The sequence below is a fragment of the Panthera leo genome, chromosome D1, assembly GCF_018350215.1.
Source record: "Panthera leo isolate Ple1 chromosome D1, P.leo_Ple1_pat1.1, whole genome shotgun sequence".
Classification (NCBI taxonomy): Eukaryota; Metazoa; Chordata; class Mammalia; order Carnivora; family Felidae; genus Panthera; species Panthera leo.
The window spans coordinates 43,023,814-43,047,437 of NC_056688.1; the positions used below are offsets into that span (position 1 = coordinate 43,023,814).

At 41.4% G+C, this 23,624-nt stretch overlaps 2 protein-coding genes across 2 annotated transcripts in view; one reads left to right on the plus strand and one right to left on the minus strand.

Moving 5' to 3' along the window:
• LOC122201176 (tripartite motif-containing protein 51-like) overlaps window positions 1–23,624 on the plus strand; it is a 56,700-nt gene that overhangs the window by 25,595 nt on the left and 7,481 nt on the right. The window contains exon 2 of the mRNA XM_042907117.1: window positions 1,386–1,440. The gene's annotated coding sequence lies outside the window, so the exon portion shown is untranslated. The remainder of the gene's footprint in view (window positions 1–1,385; window positions 1,441–23,624) is intronic.
• UBTFL1 (upstream binding transcription factor like 1) lies at window positions 6,700–7,947 on the minus strand. Its single transcript, XM_042904550.1, has one exon. The coding sequence runs from the start codon at window positions 7,933–7,935 to the stop codon at window positions 6,700–6,702; it is 1,236 nt and encodes a 411-aa protein (XP_042760484.1). The 5' UTR covers window positions 7,936–7,947.

Genomic DNA, 23,624 nt, shown 5'->3' on the forward strand with positions numbered 1-23,624 from the left:
ATCCAGATGGCCAACAGGCACATGAAAAGATGCTCAACGTCGCTCCTCATCCGGGAAATACAAATCAAAACCACACTCAGATACGACCTCACGCCAGTCAGAGTGGCCAAAATGAACAAATCAGGAGACTATAGATGCTGGTGAGGATGTGGAGAAACGGGAACCCTCTTGCACTGTTGGTGGGAATGCAAATTGGTGCAGCCGCTCTGGAAAGCAGTGTGGAGGTTCCTCAGAAAATTAAAAATAGACCTACCCTATGACCCAGCAATAGCACTGCTAGGAATTTATCCAAGGGATACAGGGGTGCTGATGCATAGGAGCACTTGTACCCCACTGTTTATAGCAGCACTCTCAACAATAGCCAAAGTATGGAAAGAGCCTAAATGTCCATCAACTGATGAATGGATAAAGAAGTTGTGGTTTATATATACAATGGAATACTACTTGGCAATGAGAAAGTATGAAATCTGGCCATTTGTAGCAACGTGGATGGAACTGGAGAGTGTTATGCTAAGTGAAATAAGCCACACAGAGAAAGACAGATACCATATGGTTTCACTCTTATGTGGATCCTGAGAAACTTAACAGAAGTCCATGAGGGAGGGGAAGAAAAAAAAATAAAAAGAAAGAGGTTAGAGAGAGAGAGAGAGAGAACCAAAGCATAAGAGAATCTTAAAAACTGAGAACAAACTGAGGTTGTTGGGGGGGTGGGAGGGAGGGGAGGGTGGGTGATGGGTATTGAGGAGGGCACCTTTTGGGATGAGCACTGGGTGTTGTATGGGAACCAATTTGACAATAAATTTCATATTTAAAAAAATAAAAATAAAAAAACAACTAATCCAAAAAAATTGTATATGCTTAAAGTTGGTTAAATGATATGTAAATTATGCATCAAAAAAGCTAACAAAAAGCATGTGTCTACAGTAAAAATGTATGAGAACATAAGAATAAAGATACAGAGGGAACAAAAGAATGAAGATGCAGAAAAAATGGAAAGAATAGAGAGCAAGTGTATTAGCGTTTCAGGGCTACTACGAGATTCTGGACTTTCTGCAATTTTCAAGTTGGTAAAATAAATTTTGTAAAAAGGAGGATGCTGGGGGCGCATGAGTAGCTTAGTCAGTTGAGAATCTGACTCTTGGCTCAGATATACATAATATGAAAATGAAGGATGCTGGCCGTAGAGGCACGTGTTCATAGAAGTGAACAGCAGTTGTGCAGCTTTTCCAGATGTGCAGGAGAAAGCCTGCCTCCTCCCATCAGCCGGAGAGTCTGCGAAGACTTGTGAGGAAGGTTTGCATATTTTGTGTAGTGTCTCTTCAGTTTTATTTTTCTCCTCTCGTATTATAATATCTTGTTGTCTCTTCTTTCTCTCTCTGATCCAGTCTTTGCAAGATCTTCAGCCCTTTGCTAAAGGAGATGGAAATTCCAGCCCAGCAGGTATGGACTCTCAGGAACACCTGGTGATGTCAGGAGCTGAGACCATCCAGGCTTCTGCATCTGCCTCTTGGAGAACAGACCTGTTTTCCTTTCCCTGTTTGGCAGTTTTATTATTTTCCCGATGGCTTAGAGGAACCAGTCATTCTCTCCCCTGTATTTGTTAGAGAATTTGCATCAAAAACGTTGCCAGCGGGGCCACAGTACCTCTGTGGCTTCTGTCCTTCCATCCTTTCGTTTTATTCTCCCCTGCCGGACCTCAAAGGTGGAATCCTGCGTGTTCTCAACCCAGTAGCTGGAATCGAGCGCCCAAAAGGCCCAGGAGGAGGAGAAATCCTTCTGAAGCCCATGCACTTCCTCGTGTAAAATGTGAGGAGCTGTGAGGACCAGTGAGCTCGTCCTAATTCCGCGGGTGGGATGAGGTCAGAGGGAGCTGGCGCGCTTCTGGGCCGCGCCTTCTACGAGGTCTTAGAAATCCCGAGCAGAGGTTCCGTGGGGACGGGGGGATGGGGAGGGGGGAGCCGCATCAGGGACTCCAGTGGGTTTCGCTTTGTTTTGACCACGCCCCGCGCCGCATTCCTCCCGCGATCTCCCGGCTTGGGTTCGGGTCTTGAGCCACGTCCCGGGGTCGCGTTCCGACCCGAATGCAATCACCACCCGCACTCGCACCCGCACCTGTTCTACGTCACCCCTGACCTCAGCACCCAGAGAAAGGCTCCCGGCCGGGCGGCCGGCTGCGCGGACCCCGTCTCCCCCTAAGGCTGGTGCGCAGAGCCCGGAGGGGCCCCGAGGCTGGAAGCGCTTGGCGACGCCTCTTCGCTCCAGTCCCTCCGGCCCCGCTCGCTCTCGGGCTCCCTCCTGTGGGCCCTTATTTCCACCCCCGTCCTGTCGCCCCTTGGGTCTGTTCCCGAGGCTCCGCTTCCCTTTTATGTTTTTTTTTTTTTTATTTTATTTTCCTCGGAAACCGCGCCACTACCCCTAGTCTCCCGGTGCAGGTTCCCGGCCTCAGCGGGACGAGTCATTAGGCCTAGCGAGCACCCCAGAGTCCCCGTGCAAAGGGGGCTTGGCTGCGGGACCGTTCCGGGCCGGCTCTGCGCGGTGGTGGGTGTGGTCGCCGCCGTCCTGCATCCCTGGCGGGAAAGGGGTAGAGATGCTCAGCCTTTGCCTGGGGGATTTCAGATCCAGTTTGAATCTCCGCGAATTGCAGTGTTGGTTTAGGGACCCTGGCCTTCTAGGCTTTTCTTTCACCCTGGCGACAGGGTGCCCTCCACTGCTCTCTAGGCGCCTGGAGTATGAACTGGGAAGCCTTAGCCTTGGGGACAGTGGGACCCGTTCCCTCCCGGGTAGGCGACAGGTGGGCCCCGCGGAACCCCAGCTTCCTCTGTAGGTGGTTCAGATGACTTTCTCGAAAACTGTGCAGTCCGTTTCAGATCACACATTTTCACCCACGCACTGCCTTTTTCATAGACACAAAGGGGAGCGCGCAGAGAGGATGTACAATTCTCTTTGATCCTGGGGCTGTGGATTAACAAGGGAAACAAGTCTCTGCTCTGAAGAAGTTTGAGCCCCACCCTGTCCCTGAGGACCTTCTGATGTCAGGATTTCTCCGCTGACACTGGGGCTGTCCCAATGACCAGAGTTCCCTACCATTTAGCCCTAGAGGAATAGGGGAGGGTCCGCCTTCTGTACAGCATCCTGTCCCCTCTCCCAGGTTAAGATCCACCCCAGACATCCTTGGCCTCCATCTTTTTTTGTTCTTGTTTGTTTTTTCCCACCAGTAATGAGTAAAGATCAAATCATTTGGCCCTTTGTTACCTCCCTCCCCACTTCCCAGTGGCTGCCTTACTTGAGTCACCGCCCAAGTCCAAAACCTTTCTCTTCAGTTAATTAATTAGTTTGTTTGAGAGAGAGAGAGAGAGAGAGAGAGAGAGAGAGAGAGAGAGAGAGAACGCTTGTACAAGCAGGGAGAAGGCTAGAGGGAGAAAGAGAGAATCTTAAGCAGGCTCCATGCTCATCATGGAGCCCTACTCAGGGACTGGATCCCATGACCCTGGGACCATGACCTATGCCAAGATCAAGAGTCAGATGCTCAACCAGCTGAGCCACCCAGCCACCTCCCCCAAAAGCTTGCACTTTAAATCACTGACGAGGTGTTGGAGCTGCCCTGTGGTTCCCAGCGGCATATCTGAGTCTTTCATATCTCATTCTGTGTGACAACTGGTAGAACCTGAAGAAGTTTGAACCAGCCAAGAGAATTTAGGAAAATTCCATTAGAGCTCGGCAGGCCTCCTGGAGCTCCCATTTACAATTGTGTGCTGAGAAGATGGGTCACCTGCTCTGTGCTGGTGAAGATGAGGCAGAAGATCATCGGTGAATATGGAACGGAAGAATTTGGACAATTGGATGATGGGTGGGATCATCCCAAGAGAGGAGCAGTTTTTGAGTTTGGGATGAATTCTGTCTTTGACACTTGAAGAATGGTGTGCCAGAGGAAAACTGTAATGGAGATGTCAGTGAGATCATTACTTTGTGATATGACTTTTGGAGAAATATATGGACTTAATTAATGTGAGAATAACAGACACGTGGGACATGATGGGTTCATGCTGGAAAGGCATATAGGCTACATGAGAATATGTAGATTTCCAAGACAGAGACAGCAGTGAAGGGAAACCAGGAGTTTATGGTACTTGAAAGAAAGGAATGCCCAATGATAAGGGTGGTAAATTCAGGAAGCAACTAATTCTACAATCTCCTGGCCTCCCTTTGATTTGCTTTGACTTGCTCCCTTGAGACTCAGGCCAAGCGTCACTGATATGAGGAGATATGCGCCCTTCCTCTGGTGTTTCAGATTCCAGGCACATGACAGCACACAGGTGACTCCTTGATATTTCCCATTCAATTTTTGTCCAACTTATGCAAAATGAAAGAGCCTAAGTGCTAATCCAGCCCAGTCTATGTGTCTGCAACAGTTCTGAGGAGATTTTCCTCCCTGATACTTCTCCCTAACTACATTTTGTTTCAGTTTTCTAGGGAGGAGCCTAGGGAATTCCTTCAGCTTTGATGTAATAATTAATGAATCCTGTTCCCACACCCACTTGGATCTTACTAAACTGGAAAAACAATGAATTCAAATCTAGATCATGAAAAAGCGTTGGTGAAGTGAATAAATACCCAGAAGCTTGTGTAAATATCCATAAGAAAGGAAGTGTGCCTAAACTGTAGTCATCTTTAACACAGTATTCAAAAGTGGGTGTCTGCAATATGATGTGGGCTTAAAATCAGTTAATTTGGAGCACCTGGGTGGCTCGTTCAGTTAGTGTTTGACCAGCTCAATTCATGATCTCGCCGTTGGTGAGTCTAGCCTGGCATCGGGCTCTCTGCTGCCAACACAGAGCTTGCTTCAGATCCTCAGTCTCCCTCTCTCTCTGCCCCTCCCCCACTCTCTCTCTCTCTCCGTCTCTCTCAAAAATAGAAATTAAAGGTTAAAAAAATTAGTTAATTCAATAACCCAATTCCCAGTATGAATATAGCCATGGAGAAATTACACTGATACATGAGATAAATGATTTTTTAAACAATGATTAACATTATGGATTAAGAAGAACAATAATGTAAGTAAACATGCATTTTCTGAATACATTATAGTTATTTCAAATAAATATTAGTCAGCATAATTGTCATTGCAAGTTCTATCAACTTGAAATTCAGAAGTAAGACAGGCATACATTTCTCTGACTTAACATTGTTCTGGATATTCCAACCAACACATTCAGAAAGAGGAATTAGAGGTATAAAATTGTAATTATTGCCTTTATTTTCTAAATATCATTTACTTAGAAAATCCCTTAACAAAAATTCACTAAGGCACCTGGTTACCTAAACCCTCAAGCCTTAATGGTTTTCATATAAAACAATATGACTAATTCTATGATACTAATATTCATGAGAACACAATATGGAAACATCCAGGAATATACAGGGAGGAAAGAGTATAATTAGAGGACACTAGCCTTAAATACATTTCCAAACATAACCATAAGATAAATAATGACAACAATATAATACTGAGACAAGAATTCACAGAAAGGCCAGGAGAAGAGAAGAGTATATACATCTATGTCTGTGTCTCCATAATCTATCCATGTATGTATGTATGTATGTATCTACCTATCTATTTATCTAATTCATCTATCTATCCATCCATCATCCATCCATCTATCCTGGATGTTAAAGCTGAGACTCACCTGTGCCTGGAGCAGGAGGAAGGAGTTTAGGCTTCTGCCAGGAACGAATGCAGAAACCACCTAGAGGATTTGTGATCCAAATCATAATTCCTTGAGTCCATAGAGGCGCTCATTCAAATGAAATCATGAAGTTTTTCAAAGATTAAAAAAATATAGATTTGTTCTTTTCTGCTTTCAATATTTTATTCATAGAAAAAAACTAAATATTCACAAAAGTAGAAAGAAGAGAAAACTGAACTAACTGATCATGAAACCATTACAATGATCAACTCATGGCTACTTTTAGAAAATACATTTTAAAACTTAGTCAACTAAGATTTGAAAGCAACATTATGGCAGCAAAATCACGAAGTTATATTTGAGGCTAAAATAAAACAATATATATTTTGCAAGCATTGGCAATTTTAAGTGTTTTAGAATTTTGGTATTCTCTGGAAATACAGTGTCCATATCCATCACAGCCAGTGACATGCTCCCTTTAATAAGGACAGTTATCTTAAGGAATGTTTCTGTCTTGAGTTCCCTATTTTTATTTTTTGATATTAGTAAGCCTCATGGAGATACAGGAGTTCGATATACATACACATATGTGCCTCCTGCTCCTTCCTCATCACAGATGAGGTGCAGGAGTCCTGAGGCACGATTCCACAGGAAATGTCAGGGTCACCCAGGCTCCTAGGCGTCCTCTGCCAGCTGTGGCATGCAGATGAGAGGAAAACGTCTCACTTCAGGAAACAGTCTAATCCAGTGTTCTCACAGCTCTGTCATCTCATTGTTTATTCCAAGAGCATTCAGTGCATGGAGTTTCTAGGGGGTGGATCTGGGGTACAGAGGGGAGCCAGAAAATACTGCACCAGATCCCCTCTTTCCAACCAGTCCTCCTCTGAATTGAGGAGGAAAGGCAAAAAGGAAGGAAATGAAAAGGGACAGAGAGAAGAGCCCTTCCAATTGACACAGATGCCTTGGACTTTTGCTGGGAAGTTCTGTTTCCCGCCCTTTAGTGGCTGAACAAAACTCAGTTGGGGTCCGCATCAGAGGAGTCACCTAAGGAAGATGTGCTGGAGCCACTGTCCCCAAACTCACAATCTTCGCATCCACTCCCGCTGCTGGAGTCTGAGGAGCTGCTGCCTTCCTCCCCTTCCATCCCTTCCTCATCTTCTCCTGATCCCCAAGAGGCATGAGCATTGCCCCCAGTGGTCTCTGGTGATTCTGTCTCCGGAGGCTGCAGCCCTGACTCCTGTCCAAGCCCTTCTTGCAGACTCCTTGCTGATGGCGACTGCAGATCTGTCCGTCTGACCTTGGGATCCGGGCCTCCCCTCATGCTCATGTTTTTACACTTACTATAGGTCGCCTCTCTGTAGGCAGCATACTGTTCAGGAGACAGGGTCTTGAGCCAGTCATCCAGATCCACCTTGTACTGTTTCTGCAGCTCCTCAGCCTGCTGCTTATAATGGTCCTTCTGGCTCTGCGGGACTCGCTGCCAGCGCCTGCCAATCTCCACCCTGCGCTCCCTTGGGGGCACATCTCGCAGCTCCCTACTTGACCACAAATCCCGGTGGAACTTCTCATATCCGTTCATGGGGGGCTTTCGGGGCTCTCCACGGAATATCATCCTCTTGGAAAAACAGCTTCCTAGGGGAGACTTCACTTCTGGCACGTGACTCGGAAACTTCTTTTGGGCCCCGTTTGGGCTCCTCTTGGTTACATCCGATTTGTTGGGGTTCTGGAATAGATCAGGGTGGTCATCCTTGAATTGAGCCAGTTTCTCCTCAAACTCCTGTTTCTCCTTCTGAAAATCTTGAATATATTTGAGCTTTATCTTCTCTGGGAGCTCCTTGTATTTCTTAGACAGGACCTTGGTCAGCTCCTGGTTGCTCAGGTTGGGATATTTTTGGGAGCACTGAGGCCGCTTCTCCATGAAGAAGCGAAGGTAAGCAGTCAGGGGCTTCTTGGGCAAGTCCGGATGTTTCTTACATTTTTTGCTTCTGTCAGGCTTTTCAACATGTTCCTTGGCTTCCAGGACTAATTCTGTCAAAGTGCGAAATTTTCTCAGGTGATAAGAAACCTCCAACCATTTGAGTTTGCACATTTCTCCAGAATAATCCTTAAAAGCTACTTTTTCCCAGTCCATCTGTGACTGGGTTGTTTTGAATGTGTGGCTGTCATTGGAGGGAAGGTTAGTCTCCATGCGGTCCAGTAACTTCACAATGTCTTCTTTGGACCAGTGACCTCGGCCTCTAGACAATGCCATTTCTAGTTCTTGGGGCACTTATCTGGTCCTAGCAGTTCAGAAACTTCAGCAGGAGCTCAAACCTTCTCACTTTCAAGGCTTAGCACGTGAGTTATTTCTGGAAGTCCTAAAGTGTGGGGAGGTCCATGTTTCTGAGGAGAGAGAGAAGCAATGAATGAGAAAATTACAACCCACTTGGGATATGCGCCCCCCATAATTTAATCACCCTTAACGATGTAAACAATGTAACAATGTAAATGGAACCAGAAATGGAAAATTGCCCACTTCTGAGTTGAAATTTATGTTCACATTTTTTCTTTTGTTTTGCTTTGTTTTTGAGAGAGAGAGAGAGAGAGAGAGAGAGCTCAGAAACTTGAAAGAGGGGCAGAGAGAGAGAGAGAGAGAGAGAGAGACTCAAGTAGGCTCTATGCTAATCGAGGAACCCTACTTTGGGCACGATACCATAAACCTGGGATTGTGACCTGAGCAGAAATCAGGAGTTGGACACTTGACCTACTGAGCCACCCAGGCACCCCCGTGTTTCTCATCTTGAAGCCTCAGTCCCTTTTACCATACTGCAACAAGATTTTCCAATTAAGTTTTAGGGCCAAACCAAATATAAAACTACATGAAATCTAGAACATTCCCTCTAGATATCCCCATTTATATATACAATAAACATAAAATAAATAAAATAAGTTTATAAATTTGTAAATGTCAAAACAATAACATTAATTGAAAGCTCAGGAGTAAACTGGAAAGACTTACATACATAATTTTTGTTAACTAGGCATATTACACCCGCTTAGAAAAGTCTTAAGCCTGCTGATAGTTAAATTACTTATTTTTAAAGAAAAAAGTACTGATTCTTCTACTAACAAGGGTGTGCTCATCTAATGATTGTGTAAATGGTCTCATCAATGCTTATAGGAAGATCCACCCAATTGGGTTAGGAGTTCTGTGTTCTCTGGGTTCTCTACTAGAAAATGGGTAACTTTCTGAGTTCCCACAGTCCAGCCAACTTCACAGACTTACAAACAAAACAAACTTACTTTGCCCTTGCAAAGCCTTTAGTTTGGGATCCCTGAAGCTCTTCCCTGATTAGGTTTCTGCAGTAGGCAGGACCAATGGAAGATGTACCTTTCTGTCCTTGATTAGAATAATTCCATTCTCAGTCTCCAGAAACCATATACTGAAATTACCCTCCTGTTGTTGGTTTATCCTTGCCATTAATTTTAAACAATGTGCACATGGCAAATTTTTGTCTGGGTTTCTGGGTCCCCACATTCTTCTCCCATTCCTGCTTACACATCTGACTATCTTTCAGTATAGTATTTGAATGTAGGTCCTTCTCTTCAGTGTTAATTTCAGTGTTTTCTCGTGGTCTAGGATCTGATAGTTTCTCATCATCAGGAGGCTATCTAAATCCTTTTAGTGCTGCTCAAGTTCTTCTTAGTCTACTGAGGCCAAGGTGACCTTTGATACCAAAATGTGAATCGTTATACTTAATTCTGGGTTTAGGGAGATGTAATCTCTAAACAAAAACTACAGAGGATTTGTGAAAGCAATATGATCAAAGTTAAATTGGCTATCAGGAGATCATGATTGCAAGAATGACTTAGTTTTACTTCTACAGCAAACATTGGTGAGACAATAGCTCTATTCCCTTGGTGAACACAGTTTACATGAGAGGAGTTCCTGCCTCTTCTCAAAATAAAGCAAATACAGTATCATAAGTTTAATGTACCAGCAAAGTGCATTTGTTTCTATGAAATCATTTCATTTTCAAATTTAAAAAATGACTCCATTCCTTCATCTTTTTCATAACTTAAGCTACTTTGTCATCTGATTTTGCTATATATTTCTGGAATAATTTGGTGCTTAAGTTTTGGTCTGTTGTTTTACTCATTCCTTGGCTGTTTATATAGATTATAAAGACTCACAAATTAGTTTCCAGTCTTGTAATTTTTTATTCTGTGTAGATCGTAAAAATGAGTTAGGACAATCTTATTTTCTTTGTATAAATATATTACGTTCTGTTCTACAAATGGCAATATGCAAGTATGCTAGAGGAAATACTTGGTAATTTACAAGTAGATAACACATTGGATAATTTGGAAAATAACTTGTATTTGACTGTTGACAAATGATTTCAGAAACGTCAGTTTTCTGACATAAAGTTAGAGATGGCAAGAACGAATGGGCTTGCCTTAAAGTGACACTGGTAACTGTGCAGAAACGTCAGAAATCAGAGGGACGATGTGTTCACTTGGAACAGAAATGAATGAATGTTTTTGCAAAACAAAAATTTTAAATTATGATATGTTTTATGGTGCTGATTATAATTACATGATTGTTAAATCTTTTCACCATGACAAGGAATGCTTGGTAATAATTCCTAAGGACTTAGAATATGCTGCCATTCTCTCCTCCTTCACAATTGGTTTTCAATGCAAGTGTGTTTGTAATAAAGATAGGAAGGCAAACTAAAAAACTTAGTATATTCATGTAAGAAGATTCAAATTGAAATCTGGTCCAATTTTACAAAGATTAATCCTGTTAACACTCATATTCAGAAATTGATTTCGGTGACAGATTCTGTTTGAAATAAAAAACATCAAGGAGATGTTAGTTTTATGACTGTCTTATGTATGCACATTTTTGTGCATTTTAATCAATGGGTTGCAATAAAGGCATTTTTCTGGATCATGGATGAGGGACAGAAGACATACAGATGAGTGGCGTTGTATAGATTTCTTCATCAATTAAAAAAAAAATTATTATCTCTTATAATGATGTTATTTTACTAACCATTATATCCCCAACCTGACAGACTGTTCTTGGAACTGTAAACTTATCAGAAAATTCTTGTTGATTTAATTAATTCAGTTGCTTAGAAAGCCCAGATTGCTTGCTTTTGCCTATTGTAGTGTCTTGGAGAGTAATGGCTTACTGATTTTATTGGGTCAAAGGTGGGATTTCTGGCTCCAACATTTAGTAGCAGTGTAATTTTAGACAAGAAATCATGATTGGATGGTTTTGACACTTAAATGAAAGTAGATGAGCTTAGTGAACTGCCCTTGTTAAACCAATCACTGGCTAGTCACATTATTGATTGATATTTCAGACCAATCAGGACTCACCCCTGCAGCTATAGATTGGATCAAAGTCCTGAAGTGCATGCTTTTTGGAGGAAATTAACAAAACAATACTCACCAAAACTCTTTCATACAGGAGGAAGAGGGTTGGAAAGGCCTATGCCTGCTGGTTACGCAACAAAGCTTTCTTACAGGAATTTTATTCATTTATTGCAAGTATACAAATATATTTGGCAACTGGAACCCATATCACTAGCAAGCATGGATTTAACTAGTAAGGTAATTAATGTGATAATTAGGTCACCATTGGGTCAATGTATAAGCAGCTGCAATAGAAGTTAGGTTTTAGTTGCCTAGTATATATTTAGTTACGGTAATTGCTTTCAATTGTTTATCTACAAAAACTTTAATAATATTAAAACAAATAATTTTATCAACATGCTTAAAACCATGGAATTCTTGTAATCTGTGCCTTTCTGACTAAAGTATCTTGTTACTAAAACAACTTTCTTTTCCTTTTCTTTTTTAATGTTTATTTTTGAGACAGAGAGCGGGGGAGGGGCAGAGAGGAGAGAGTATAGAGGATCTGAAGTGGGCTCTGTGCTGACAGCTGAGAGCCCCACTCGGGCTCAAACTCATTAACTATGAGATCATGACCTAAGTTGAAGTCAGATGCTTAACCAACTGAGCCACCCAGGTGCCCCGAGAGTATCAAAGTAGAGGAGATATTCTCTTTTTATCAATATAAGGCTAGTTTGCACATAGTAGGAGTGCTTTCTTGAACAGGATTTTGGAACAAATTACTGAACTGAATGGCAAACCCTCACTCCCCTTTTTTGGGAAATGAATATGTTCCTCTTGCCTTATTGCAAAGAGCCCCTCTTTATGAAGTGACATAAATAGTCCACAAATATTAGGCCAAAACATGCACAGAAATCTTATATGTGTATACAAATATACGTTCATGCCTGTCATCTACTATAGCTTATTTTTTTTGTCCTATATCTTAGTCTTCTTTATCCATTTTATTGTTTTTACTATCAACTGATTTTATTTTTTATTTTAAAAAATATTTATTTATTTATTTGTTTTGAGAGACAGGGAGAGAGAATGTGTGCACGCACGTGCAAGTGGGGAAGGGGCAGAGAGAGAGAGAGACAGAGCGGGAATCCTAAGCATGCTCTGCACTGTCAGCGCACAGGGCTTGATCCCAGAAAATGAACCATGAGACCATGACCTGAGCAGAAATCAAGAGTCGGACGCTGAGCCGACTGAGCCACCCAGGTGCCCCTACTATCAACTGATTTTAAACAAAACTGATACTGACTTCATTAGAGCGGATGCACTTATTAGCACCTTCACAATATAAAAATTAAAATAGTAAGTAAAATTTGGGAGTGTTAAAGTTAGGGTTACAGGTGACCAAAAATTGACACTTATCTCAACAGTAACAAACACAGTTTACTAAAACATGATGTACATTTTTCTATCAGAATAACCTATGACTTCACCATCAAGTAAGACTAACAACTTTCTGTTCTCAATCATTTAGATTTATTTGCAAGAGAAATTGCAAGGGGAAAAATATCTTTGTTTAAATTTGAGGGGGGCATTTTAGTAATAGACTCATATTAATACTGTTGATATGTAGAAGAATTGCTTAGTATTTTTCCTGATTCCTTTAAGAACTGTTCTTTGGTTTTTTTTCTTTTGGTTTTATTATTTTTTTTAATTTTTAAAAATCTATTGGGTTTTTTTTTGGTGGTTTTTAAAAATGTTTATTTTCAGAAAGAGAGAACAGGGAAGGGGCAGAGAGAGAGAGAGGGAGAAAGAAATCCCAGGTAGGCTCCACACTGTGAGCACAAAAGAGACTAATGCAGGTCTTGATTTCATGAACCATGAGATCATGACCTGAGCCAAAACCAAGGGTCAGATGTGTAGCTGACTGAGCTACCCAGGTGCCCCTTTTTAGGTTTTAAAGTGGAGTCACTTGGATCTGGGCATTCTTGGAAGCAAAATGACTTAGAAATTAATATTTTGTGCTAAGAGAAGAAATATTTCACAAGAACAAAAAGCTTGAATGTTTTGTCTTTTAAATTTTGAAATCACAGATAGTTTATATGAATTCAGATATTAAGTCAACTCAGAAATGGGCTGGGAATTTTTAAACTGGTTTTGACTAGAATATTCTTTTCTTTCCATCGTGGAGATTTCCTTCAATAAAGAAATAACTGATCATGATATCAAACTGGTTGTGTGAGAAGTTTGAGGTGTATGCATGACTGTCAAGATGCATCTTTAAATTCTGAAAGATCTAACTATTGTCCTGTGTGGAGAACATCAAGACATATTATGGATGATGACTTCACCTCTGGAAAACAGTATTGAGAGCTGGATGTGGGCCACTGTTGGGAGTAAGCTCTAGGAGTCTATAAGGATTCTTGGATAAGGAAGAATGGCCCACTGATGGAATCTGAGGATACATTTCTTCTTTTATGTGTGAAAGGATAATTGTTACAGTCTCCTGTCCAGTTTCCCAGTGTTAGTCAGGAAAGAAATCTCTGGGCCAGTTGGTATGTGTTCCTTGACTTTTGATTCCATCTTTTGTTTTGTTCCATCTTCTGTAAATTAAAATCATCTCTGTGGCCCACTTATCTAGAATACATGCTGTGGTTGCACACCTGGTTTGGGAGTTTGCTGGAGTTACAAAAATACACGAGTGTGTGATTCCAGCTCAATGGTGTAAAGTAGGAACACAGAGTTTGCCCATCATAGACAGACTTGGTTATCTACAATGCCCATGTCATTCTGAAACTTCTTCTCCCATCTCTTAATCTAGTATGTCCTACACTTCAGTTCACCCTCAGAAGACAAATAAAAATCTGTTTTAGGGGGAAATCTCCCCTAACCGTCAGGACCAAGATAGGCCTTTCTTTATATGAACTCCAAATATATTTGACTGTATCTTTTCCAGTAGTGGAAATTGCAAGAAATATAGAAAGTGTTCATTACCCCAGCAGGTAACCTAGTGTCTAGGAGATAACATGCATTTAACAGATATTTGATGAATGAGCCAATTCATAAATGAGTAACATGATTGCCTTATTGGCAGCAGGGTTTGACTACACTATACTACCCAATAATTGGTACAGTTTACATACTATATACTCTGTTTGCCATAGTCCATATCTGAAAGGTAGTTCTGAAATACATATGATTCCACACATTTCTGACTAATAATTGAGAATAGCCATTAGAAGGAATTCTGTCAACCATTGAAAATGACATAGATTAATAGAGGATATGAAATGTTGAGGATAATAGGGAATTAAGAAGAGACTGTCTACGGTTCTCAAAATTTTATTCGGCTCCCTCAGCATCATAATCACCTGAGCCTTGTTTCAAATACCAGTTGTGAGCTCAAACTCAAGACCTACAGAATCAAAAATGTTACATGAGGGGGGATGAAATCTGTGGTTTATCAGTCATTCCAGGTAATTCAGATGAATGCCAAACTTTGGGAAACACTGAATGAGGCTGTTTACAGATACAAAGCCCGAGTAAATTTCTTACACCTGAGAGCTAGAGTATCACTAGACACACTTTGATTCAGTAATATTGATTAAATATTCTTTAATGAAGAAAGTATAATAGTGGAGATTAAGATCCTAAAGAGAATGTTGAGGACTTCAAAAACAAAGTTGGATAGTCATATTTCTGGATTCTTGACTACTTAAATAGAGGAAAAAATTTTTTTCTTTATCTTGGAAAATTCAGATACCACATAGCATTGAAAAAATTATGTATGTAGTTGAAAAAGTAGTGCGTTTAATTTATTTTCCTGAAGATCACTCAAAAAAGACACTGCAATCAGATTTTTAGGTATGTTGTTTTTTGGGTGTATTTCAAATTCTGGAAATACGTGATGAGAAGATCGCAATGTATTACATGCAAATACATACTAGATACTTATGCATATACACTTTATACTAAATATGGATGTTGGCAATAGTACAGCAGCATTCTTCTATGGGTCAAAACATCATTAGGCATTTTGAGATATCAGTGACAAATGTGATGGTCTCGACACACAATTAAGAGGTGAGACACTGGTACAGAGATGGACAAGAAACCCACAGAAACCAAAGAGGAAACCTAAGACTCACTTGTTATATGGAAATGTGATTTTTGACTGAATAGGTAGGCATTGCCAATGGATTACAAAAGAGAAACTTCCCAGTGAGTATTCTGTGACACTTCAAAAAATTAATTCCAGGTACGTTCAATATGAAAAAGCAAATTCATCATTTTAAAAGATGTGAATACAGGAAAATATCTTTTTGGTTCTTTTTGGTTATGTTAGAAAAGGATTTCCCAGTGAAGAAACAAAAAACACAATTTAAACAAGGTAACTACTGATCAATTTAACTACAAAACTTTTAAGGACATCTGTTCTCAAAAGACACCCTAATGGAAGTGAAAAAAATGAGAAAAAAATACTGTAAGACATAAAACTAGTTAAGGATGAATATCCAAAATATGTAAAGATTCCTTCCAATCTGGAAGAAAAATAGAGACAGCGCCTTCCCCCTAGGAAAAACATCTGAAACTGTTACTTCACAGGAGAAGCAATAAACGTGAAGATCTTCTCAACCTCATTCATAGTTAGAGACATAAAATTAAAATGACAATCACTACCATCAGATAAGCATTTAAAACTTAATATATTAAGTTTTGGTAATGAGGTGAAGCAACTCTCCTGGCTGAGATGAGAGATATTTGCAGGACGAGGGGGGACCGGTCTGGGGGGGTTACAATGGTGGTGGGGGGGGGTTCTAGGCAAGGTTTGGGTGCTCTGGGTCCAACATTTCCCCAACCTCGCGTGGAGGCAGAGGGTGAGCTGGAGGCCAGAGGGTGGCTATTCCAGAAGCTGGAGACCAGGGCTGCCTCTCATGCCTGTGCTGGAGTCACAGAGCCACGCGCCCCCCACAGGGCATCAAGGGCGCTGCACTGAGCAGGACAGGCAGGGAGGCTCTCTTAACAATTCCGGAAGCTACCGCAGGGAGACTGGAGAAGTGGCTTGCAGTTCCTGCCACACCCTGCTGTTACCTATTTGAAAAATGATTTTTCCCTCGTGTTCTGGCCTCAGTGGCTCTAACTTCTGAATCTTCTAGACACATGCGGGACCCTGGATGGCACCTTCCTGGAGCCCAGGCCCTGGCTTTACCCAAGGGCTGTGCTGGGCTTTGGGCCAAAACCAGGGTCCCTACCTTGCCACATGTCTGGTAGTGACAGTGCAGACATCAGGTGGCTGGCCCTTTGAGGATTTTAACGTTTATTTATTTTTGAGACAGAGAGAGACAGAACGGGGGAGGGGCAGAGAGAGAGGGAGACACAGAATCGGAAACAGGAGCCATCAGCCCAGAGCCTGACGCGGGGCTCGAACTCACGGACCGCGAGATCGTGACCTGGCTGAAGTCAGACGCTTAACCGACTGAGCCACCCAGGCGCCCCGAGGATTTTAAAGGCTTAGGTCGCATTTATTTCCAGAATGAATTCTCCTTAGGGGAACTGACCCCTGGCACTTGGGGTACAGTGGGGGATGTTCCACACCCAAGAAAGATCAGTGAAATCTGGGGAGAGTATTTCCAGCCCCCCCCCCCCCCCCCCCCCCCCCCCCGACAGGGCCCAGGAATCCCTAGGAATGGGCAGCACTCAAAGGAATCTGAGAACTCTTACCAAAGGCTCTGGGCAGTACCTGCTTGACATGCTTGACAGGTCCGATTTGGAGCTCCTGATGCCCCCAACAAGGGAGGTGGGAGCTGGCTTTGTGCCAGGGGTACTCATTCCCTGCATGGGAGGGTCTCACACCTGAGGGTACACTAGATGAGACAGGGGACAGGGTCATGATGGACCTGTGTGGCCAAGAGCTTGGAGATTCCTGGCCTCCTCTTCTTGAAAGGCCTGACATTTGCCCCTTTTATCCTCAAAAAGCTGTACATTCCCTGTTTCTTTCCCTTCTGAGTAGAATCTGGTATTTAGTGATGACCCATACTGGATTCTCTTCCCATCAGGTACTTCCTAATAATGGGTATATTGGAGATACTTGTCATACATACCCCGACACCTTGTAGTGGGGCCCAGTGCTTACAACACTATAAGTGCCTAGAACCTAGTTTCCAGAAACTCTTATGCAAGACCCTAGCCCCACTCCACCACTGCCAAAGCCTGCTTACCTAACTCACTCAGGAGAATAAATACACAGTAAAAATCAAAGGGAGTCATTGTTTCTCAAGCCTAGCAGCTCTAAGCACACAGACAGACACAAACACACCCTGGTGGGGAGGGAAGGGGGGGAGGGGAGAGGGAAAGAGAAGACACTAAAATATATCAAAAGAGGTGGAGATCAACAGACATCTTAATGAAAAGAAGGTAATATTAGAAGCACATTTGTGCCAACTAACTCGACAGCTTAGATGAAATGGGCAATATTGATGAAAGAGACACAATACCTGGGGTGCCTGGGTGGTTCCGTGGGTCAAGCGGCTCAGATAGGTAAGGATCTGACTCACAACTTTGGCTCAGGTCAGGACGTCATGGTCATGATCTCACGGTTGTGAGATTGAGCTCTGCCTCTGGCTCCATGCAGGGTGTGGAGCCTGCTTAAGATTCTCTCTCTCCCTTTGCCCCTCCCCCTCTTGTGCTTTCACTCTCAAAAAACCAAAACACTTAAAAAGAAAAAGAAAGAAAGAAAGAAAGAAAGAAAGAAGGAAGGAAAGAGACACAATACCAACACTCACTGAAGATAAAAACTGATACATTTTCAAAAATGTTTTATAAAAATAAACCCTCTATATCCATTAAAAAATTTGAAATTTTAGTTTATAAGTCTTCCCACAGACTTATGTTTAAGCAAAAGGGAGTAGTGGGAACCTTATTGCCTCTCCTATTTTTATATTTATTTTCTCTGAAAAAATGTTTTTTGTTTTGTTTTGTTTTTCTTTCCTTTTTTTATATTTAAATTTTAGTAGTGCAATGTTGGTTTCAGGATTAGAATTCAGTGATTCATCACTTACATTTCTTTCCGATTTTATCTCAATTAATAACAACATTAACAGCACAAAAAGCTGTAGAACAACAGCCTTCAGACATTAGCCAACAGGCAGCACAGAGAAGAAAGAAATGAGGCGATCCAGTGTAGATCCATGCCTACCTCCTGGCGATTTCTAGACCTCAGTGTTGAGACAGGAAATCCTGAGTGGAGTTGTGGGTTCAGGGAGTTCAAGGTGATTGGAGTTCCCAGGACTGAGTACTGGTTGAAAAGAGAGCTGCACACACACACACACACACACACACACACACACACACAGAGATCTGTAAAGGGGCACACAGCTAGAATCTATAGCTGAGTGCAGATCAGTTAAGTCATATTAGGAAAATAGTTGATCAAGAAAAGATGACAAAACCCATGAAACAATACCTGCAGCTCTCACAGGGCTGGGAATAGTTGATGTTCCCCTCACCCACAGCAGAAAGTCCTTACACTACACAGGATATAGGGTAGAGTACTCAGAAGGGTATTGTCCCACTGCAGGGGGGTAGATTCAGCCTAGATTAAAAACTTCTCTGGTCCTGGGGCACCTGGGTGGCTCAGTTGGTTAAGCATCCAAATCTTGATTTTGGCTCAGGTCATGATCTCACAGGTTGTGAGATCAAACCAGCATCCGTGGGACTCTGTACTGACTGTGCGGAGCCTGCTTGAGATTCTCTCTCTCCCCATCTCTCTCTGCCCCTCCCCCACTTGCGCACACATGCATACACTTTCTCTTTCTCTCCCACTCTCAAAATAAATAAATAAACTTAAAATTTTTTTCTCTGGTCCTACTTTACACTGTTTAAAATAAAGCCTTGAAAGCAGGATTTCTCCCAGAGTTAACCCCCCTCCACACTCCCAGGCCATAGAACTGTGGCAACAAAAAGGGTTTCACATCCCACTATAGACCTGGTGATATTTTGGGTAATACCACTGCAAAAGTTGATCATTCATGATCTTTTCCTCAAGAAACTTACATTTAAGTAAAAAGCATTTACTATACTGCTGTATGTGCAGGGGTAGACAAGAGAATGAAGGGGTGTCAAGGGTAAATGTGTTTTTGTTTTTTGATATGTAATTTCCAAGAGAAGATAATATTAAAGAAAAACATTTTGGAATCTGAAGACTATAATTCGCTTTTTTAGCCATGGCCTACATTAGAAGAGCAGATTTGCGATAACTGATCATTTGATGTAGTGAAAGTAGAGTGTTTTCATTCTAAGATCCTACCCTGGGTGAAGCACCAAAATCTATCATTGACTAAACATGAAAATGTTTTTAAAAGACTGAATAGGATGCACGTCTAGTCAAGATGGAGAAAACTTTGATAGTTGCCTAAAATTACCAGAAAATATAGCATTTCTTTTACAAAAATGTTTATGATGCCTAGGGTGCCTGGGGTGGCTAAGTTGGTTAAACTTCTGACTTCAGGTCAGTCATGATCTCACAGTTCGTGAGTTTGAGCCCCGAGTTGGGCTCTGTGCTGATAGCTGAGAGCCTGGAGCCTGCTTTGGATTCTATATCTCACTCTCCTCTCTCTCTGCCCCTCACCTGCTTGTGCTCTCTCTTTCTCTCCCCAAAATAAATAAATAAACATTTTAAAAAATGTGTATGATGCCTTCTAGGAGTCAATCATGTAGTACACACCAACTGTGTGATCATTAAATCCACAAAAGATCATAAATCTTTCAATTATGCATATGTATTGAATATTAAAAGGAGTATACGAGAAAATATGTGAGGTAATAAGAAAAAAAGCAGAGTCTTAAAGAAAAACCAGCAAAAGCTATTGTGTGCGCAGTTTTAGACCAAAACAAAAAAAAAACAGTACTGTGTTTCCAAAAAGAAAACAACCTTTAAAAGGGAAGAATTTTGTGGAGGACTCACTGAAAAATATAAAATTTCAGAGAATTTTAGTTCAGTGGAGGTTGGCACGATCCATAAAACAGTAGAAGGATAGTTCTGCCAGACCAGCAAGTGGTATTATTGGCCAGGGGCTTGATCACACTGTACTGATAAACCAAATGTGGATAAAGTTTCTTTCTGAAAAAATATCAGGAAAGTAGCGAAAAAAAAACAACTATTACTTGTTGACATAAAAAAAAGGAATGCATACAGATTCACACAGATAACCAAATACAGTGTGTAGTAATGGGTTGGTGCAGTTAGGATTGTAATATAGTTTCTTAAAAGCAGATAGGAAGAATATATTTTGGGGATCCATTTATTTTAGAAACAACAGACCCATATGGATCACATAGGTTAACTCAAGGTGTGGCTTCTTACTGGAGATCGAATGTGGAAGTTTGAATAAGTTGGTTTAAGAAGGTTTCCTATCAGCCATAATCTTCAGGGTGTGTTTACCAGGCTGCAAAAATCGAATCATGTAACCCAACACCTTTCCCAAGATTCAATAACTGAAGCACTTTGGGTAAATGGGCGTGGTCTTCAAAGACTATAAAACATCAGGCAAAGGGCCGAGTTCATTATTTCGTAGAATCTTTGTGTTTGGAGTTGGCTGGAGTTGGAGTTGGCTTCAGAAATTTACTGCTACTGAAAGGTGAGTGCCTAATCCTTGAACCGACTTTACTGGAATCACGTACGGAACAAGAATGGAAATCTCCATTACCAGTAACCACGGGTGAGTACTCATATTCATGAAAGCAACTTCTGTTATTTTCTCTTAAAATTAGGAACGATAATCCACATGTCTGTTTGTTTAGGTTGTTTCCAAAGAATTTAATAGTAGAAATTGTTTCATTACTTTAAATTTAGTCCATTATGAGGATGCAACCTCTTCTCTTTGTATTTATTTTTTGAGTTAGTATGATTATTTTTCCTCTGTTATTTTTGTGTGCGTTGATTATTCATATATAATCGTGAGGTACAGAAAATAATTTGGCACCAGATAGCTTGCAGTTTGGTAGGTAAAGCAATAAATATATGCTAATTGTATTATTTTTCTGTAGATACTAAGTCATCTATCCATGCCCACCAAGCTGTTCATGTTATGCTCTGTGTATGTGCATATTTAAGTACATGTTTGTATCTCAGGTCTATTTAAAATGCCGGTGGATTCAATGTGCTGAATTATCCCACAAACATTCATTGTGAGGTTGAGTGTTTGAAATGTCTCTTAATGTTCTCAGCTTCAGACTTGGATTTCAGTTTTCAGAGGGAGATTGTCAAGTGTTTAGGAACTGGAGTGACCTAGAGAAGACTGTTACTTTTCCCTATGAGGAAGTTTAGATACAGGAAGGTTCTCTGCATCCACTGAACATGAAAATAAGGACTCTTGAGTGCAGCCAAATCAATTTATGGACAGTCCCCAACTTAAGATGGTGGGACTTAATGATTTTTTGACTTCACAGTGATGAGAAAGTGTTGCACATCCAGTAGAAACTGAACCTCAAATTTTGTGTTTTGGTCTTTTCACGGGCCAGCAATGGAGCCCTAATGGTTCTCTGGTGACGTTGAGCAGCAGCAGAGGCAGCCGCAGTTCCCAGTCAGCCAGCGACCGTGACGGTTGACCTCTGATGCCCTTAAATCATTTGTACCTACACGACCATTCTGCTTCTCACTTTCAGTACAGTATTCAATACATTACAGCAGATTTTTGACACTTTATTCTAATTTTTTAAAAAAAAATTTTAACGTTTATTTGTTTTTGAGACAGAGAGAGACAGAGCATGAATGAGGGAGGGGCAGAGAGAGAGGGAGACACAGAATCTGAAGCAAGCTCCAGGCTCTGAGCCATCAGCTCTGAGCCATCAGCCCCGAGCCCCACGCGGGGCTCAAACTCATGGACCGCGAGGTCGTGACCTGATTTGAAGTCGGACACTTAACCGACTGAGCCACCCAGGCGCCCCTATTCTAATTTTTTTTTAATGTTTATTTATTTTTGAGAAACAGAGAGAGACAGAGTGTGAGTGGGGGAGGGGGAGAGAGAAAGAGGGAGACACAGAATCTGAGGCAGGCTCCAGGCTCTGAGCTGTCAGCACAGAGCCTGACGCGGGGCTTCAACACATGAGCTGTGAGATCATGACCTGAGCCTAAGTCAGAGGCTTAACCAACTGAGCCACTGAGATGCTCCAACACTTTATTCTAAAATGGACTTTTGTATTAGCTGATTTGGCCCAATTGTAAATGTAAGTGCTCTGAGCACTTATAGGTACATGAGGCTAAGCTATGATGTTCAGCTGGTTAGGGGTATTAAATGTGTTTTCAATTTATGATATTTTCAATTTACAGTGGCATTATTCAGATGTAACCCCATAGTAAGTCAAGAAAAATCTGTATCTTAAAACACAGTCATCATTTGCTGCTGACAATCATGTTGACTTGAGGTATATATCATTTCATAGAGAACTGGAGTTCTAGATAATAAGTCCAATTGAATTATGAGTACATTATTAGTCTCTTTTTAAAATCATTAATGTCTTGAATGTTTTAGGGTTGATGGAGGAGATAAATTGACTTGCTTTGAAATTTTCAAAATGAAGGTAGTAGATAAGATCCAAACAAACTATACAACATTTACTTTAAAATAGGTCAACTTTGGGGCACTTGGGTGGCTCAGTTGGTTAAGCGTCTGGCTCTTGATTTTGGCCCAGGTCATGATCTCACAGTCTGTGAGATGGAGCCCCATGTCAGGCTCTGCACTGATAGCACAGAGCCTGCTTGGGATTCTCTCTCCCTCTCTCTCTGCCCCCTCCCAAATAAATAAATTAAAAAATAATAAAGTAGGTCAAGTTTTTTTTATTAAAAATAATGTAGACTGTTGGGGCACTTGGGTGGCTCAGTCTGTTAAGCGTCTGACTTCAGCTCAGGTCGTGATCTTGCGGTTTATGAGTTTGAGCCCCATGTTGGGCTATGGGCTGTCAGCTTGGAGCCTGGAGCCTGCTTCAGATTCTGTGTCTTACTCTCTCTGCCCCTTCCTTGTTCATCCTCTGTCTGTCTGTCTCTCTCAAAAATAGCTAAGCATTAAAAAATAATAATAAAAATAAAAATAAATGAAAATAAAAATAATGTAGACTGTGAGGAGATGTTCTTAAATATGCTAGGCATTAAGACAAGTAAATTTCTTTGTGCGCACTGAGTATCAATGCGTGCAGCATGGTTGTGTCACCAAAGGTGAACTATCAGATGGTTCTCTTTTCTCTGTTTCCATGGCACATTACACATTTCTCATTAAAAGAATTTACTGTTTTAAAAAAACTTGTTTTATATCATCCTTTAAACTCTGATCCACTGAATACCAGAATATTGTGTATTTTATCATGATATCTTATCTTCTTTTCTTTTTAAAATTTTATTTAAATTATATTTAGATAACATACAGTGCAGTATTGGTTTCAGTGATTCATCACTTATACACGACAGCCAGTGCTCATCACAAGTCCCCTCCTTAATGCCCATCATCCATCTAGCCCATCCCCCACCATCTTTCTCCATCAACCCTCAGTTTGTTCTCTATTGTCTCTTATGGTTTGTTTCACTCTCTCTCTTGTTTTCCCTTT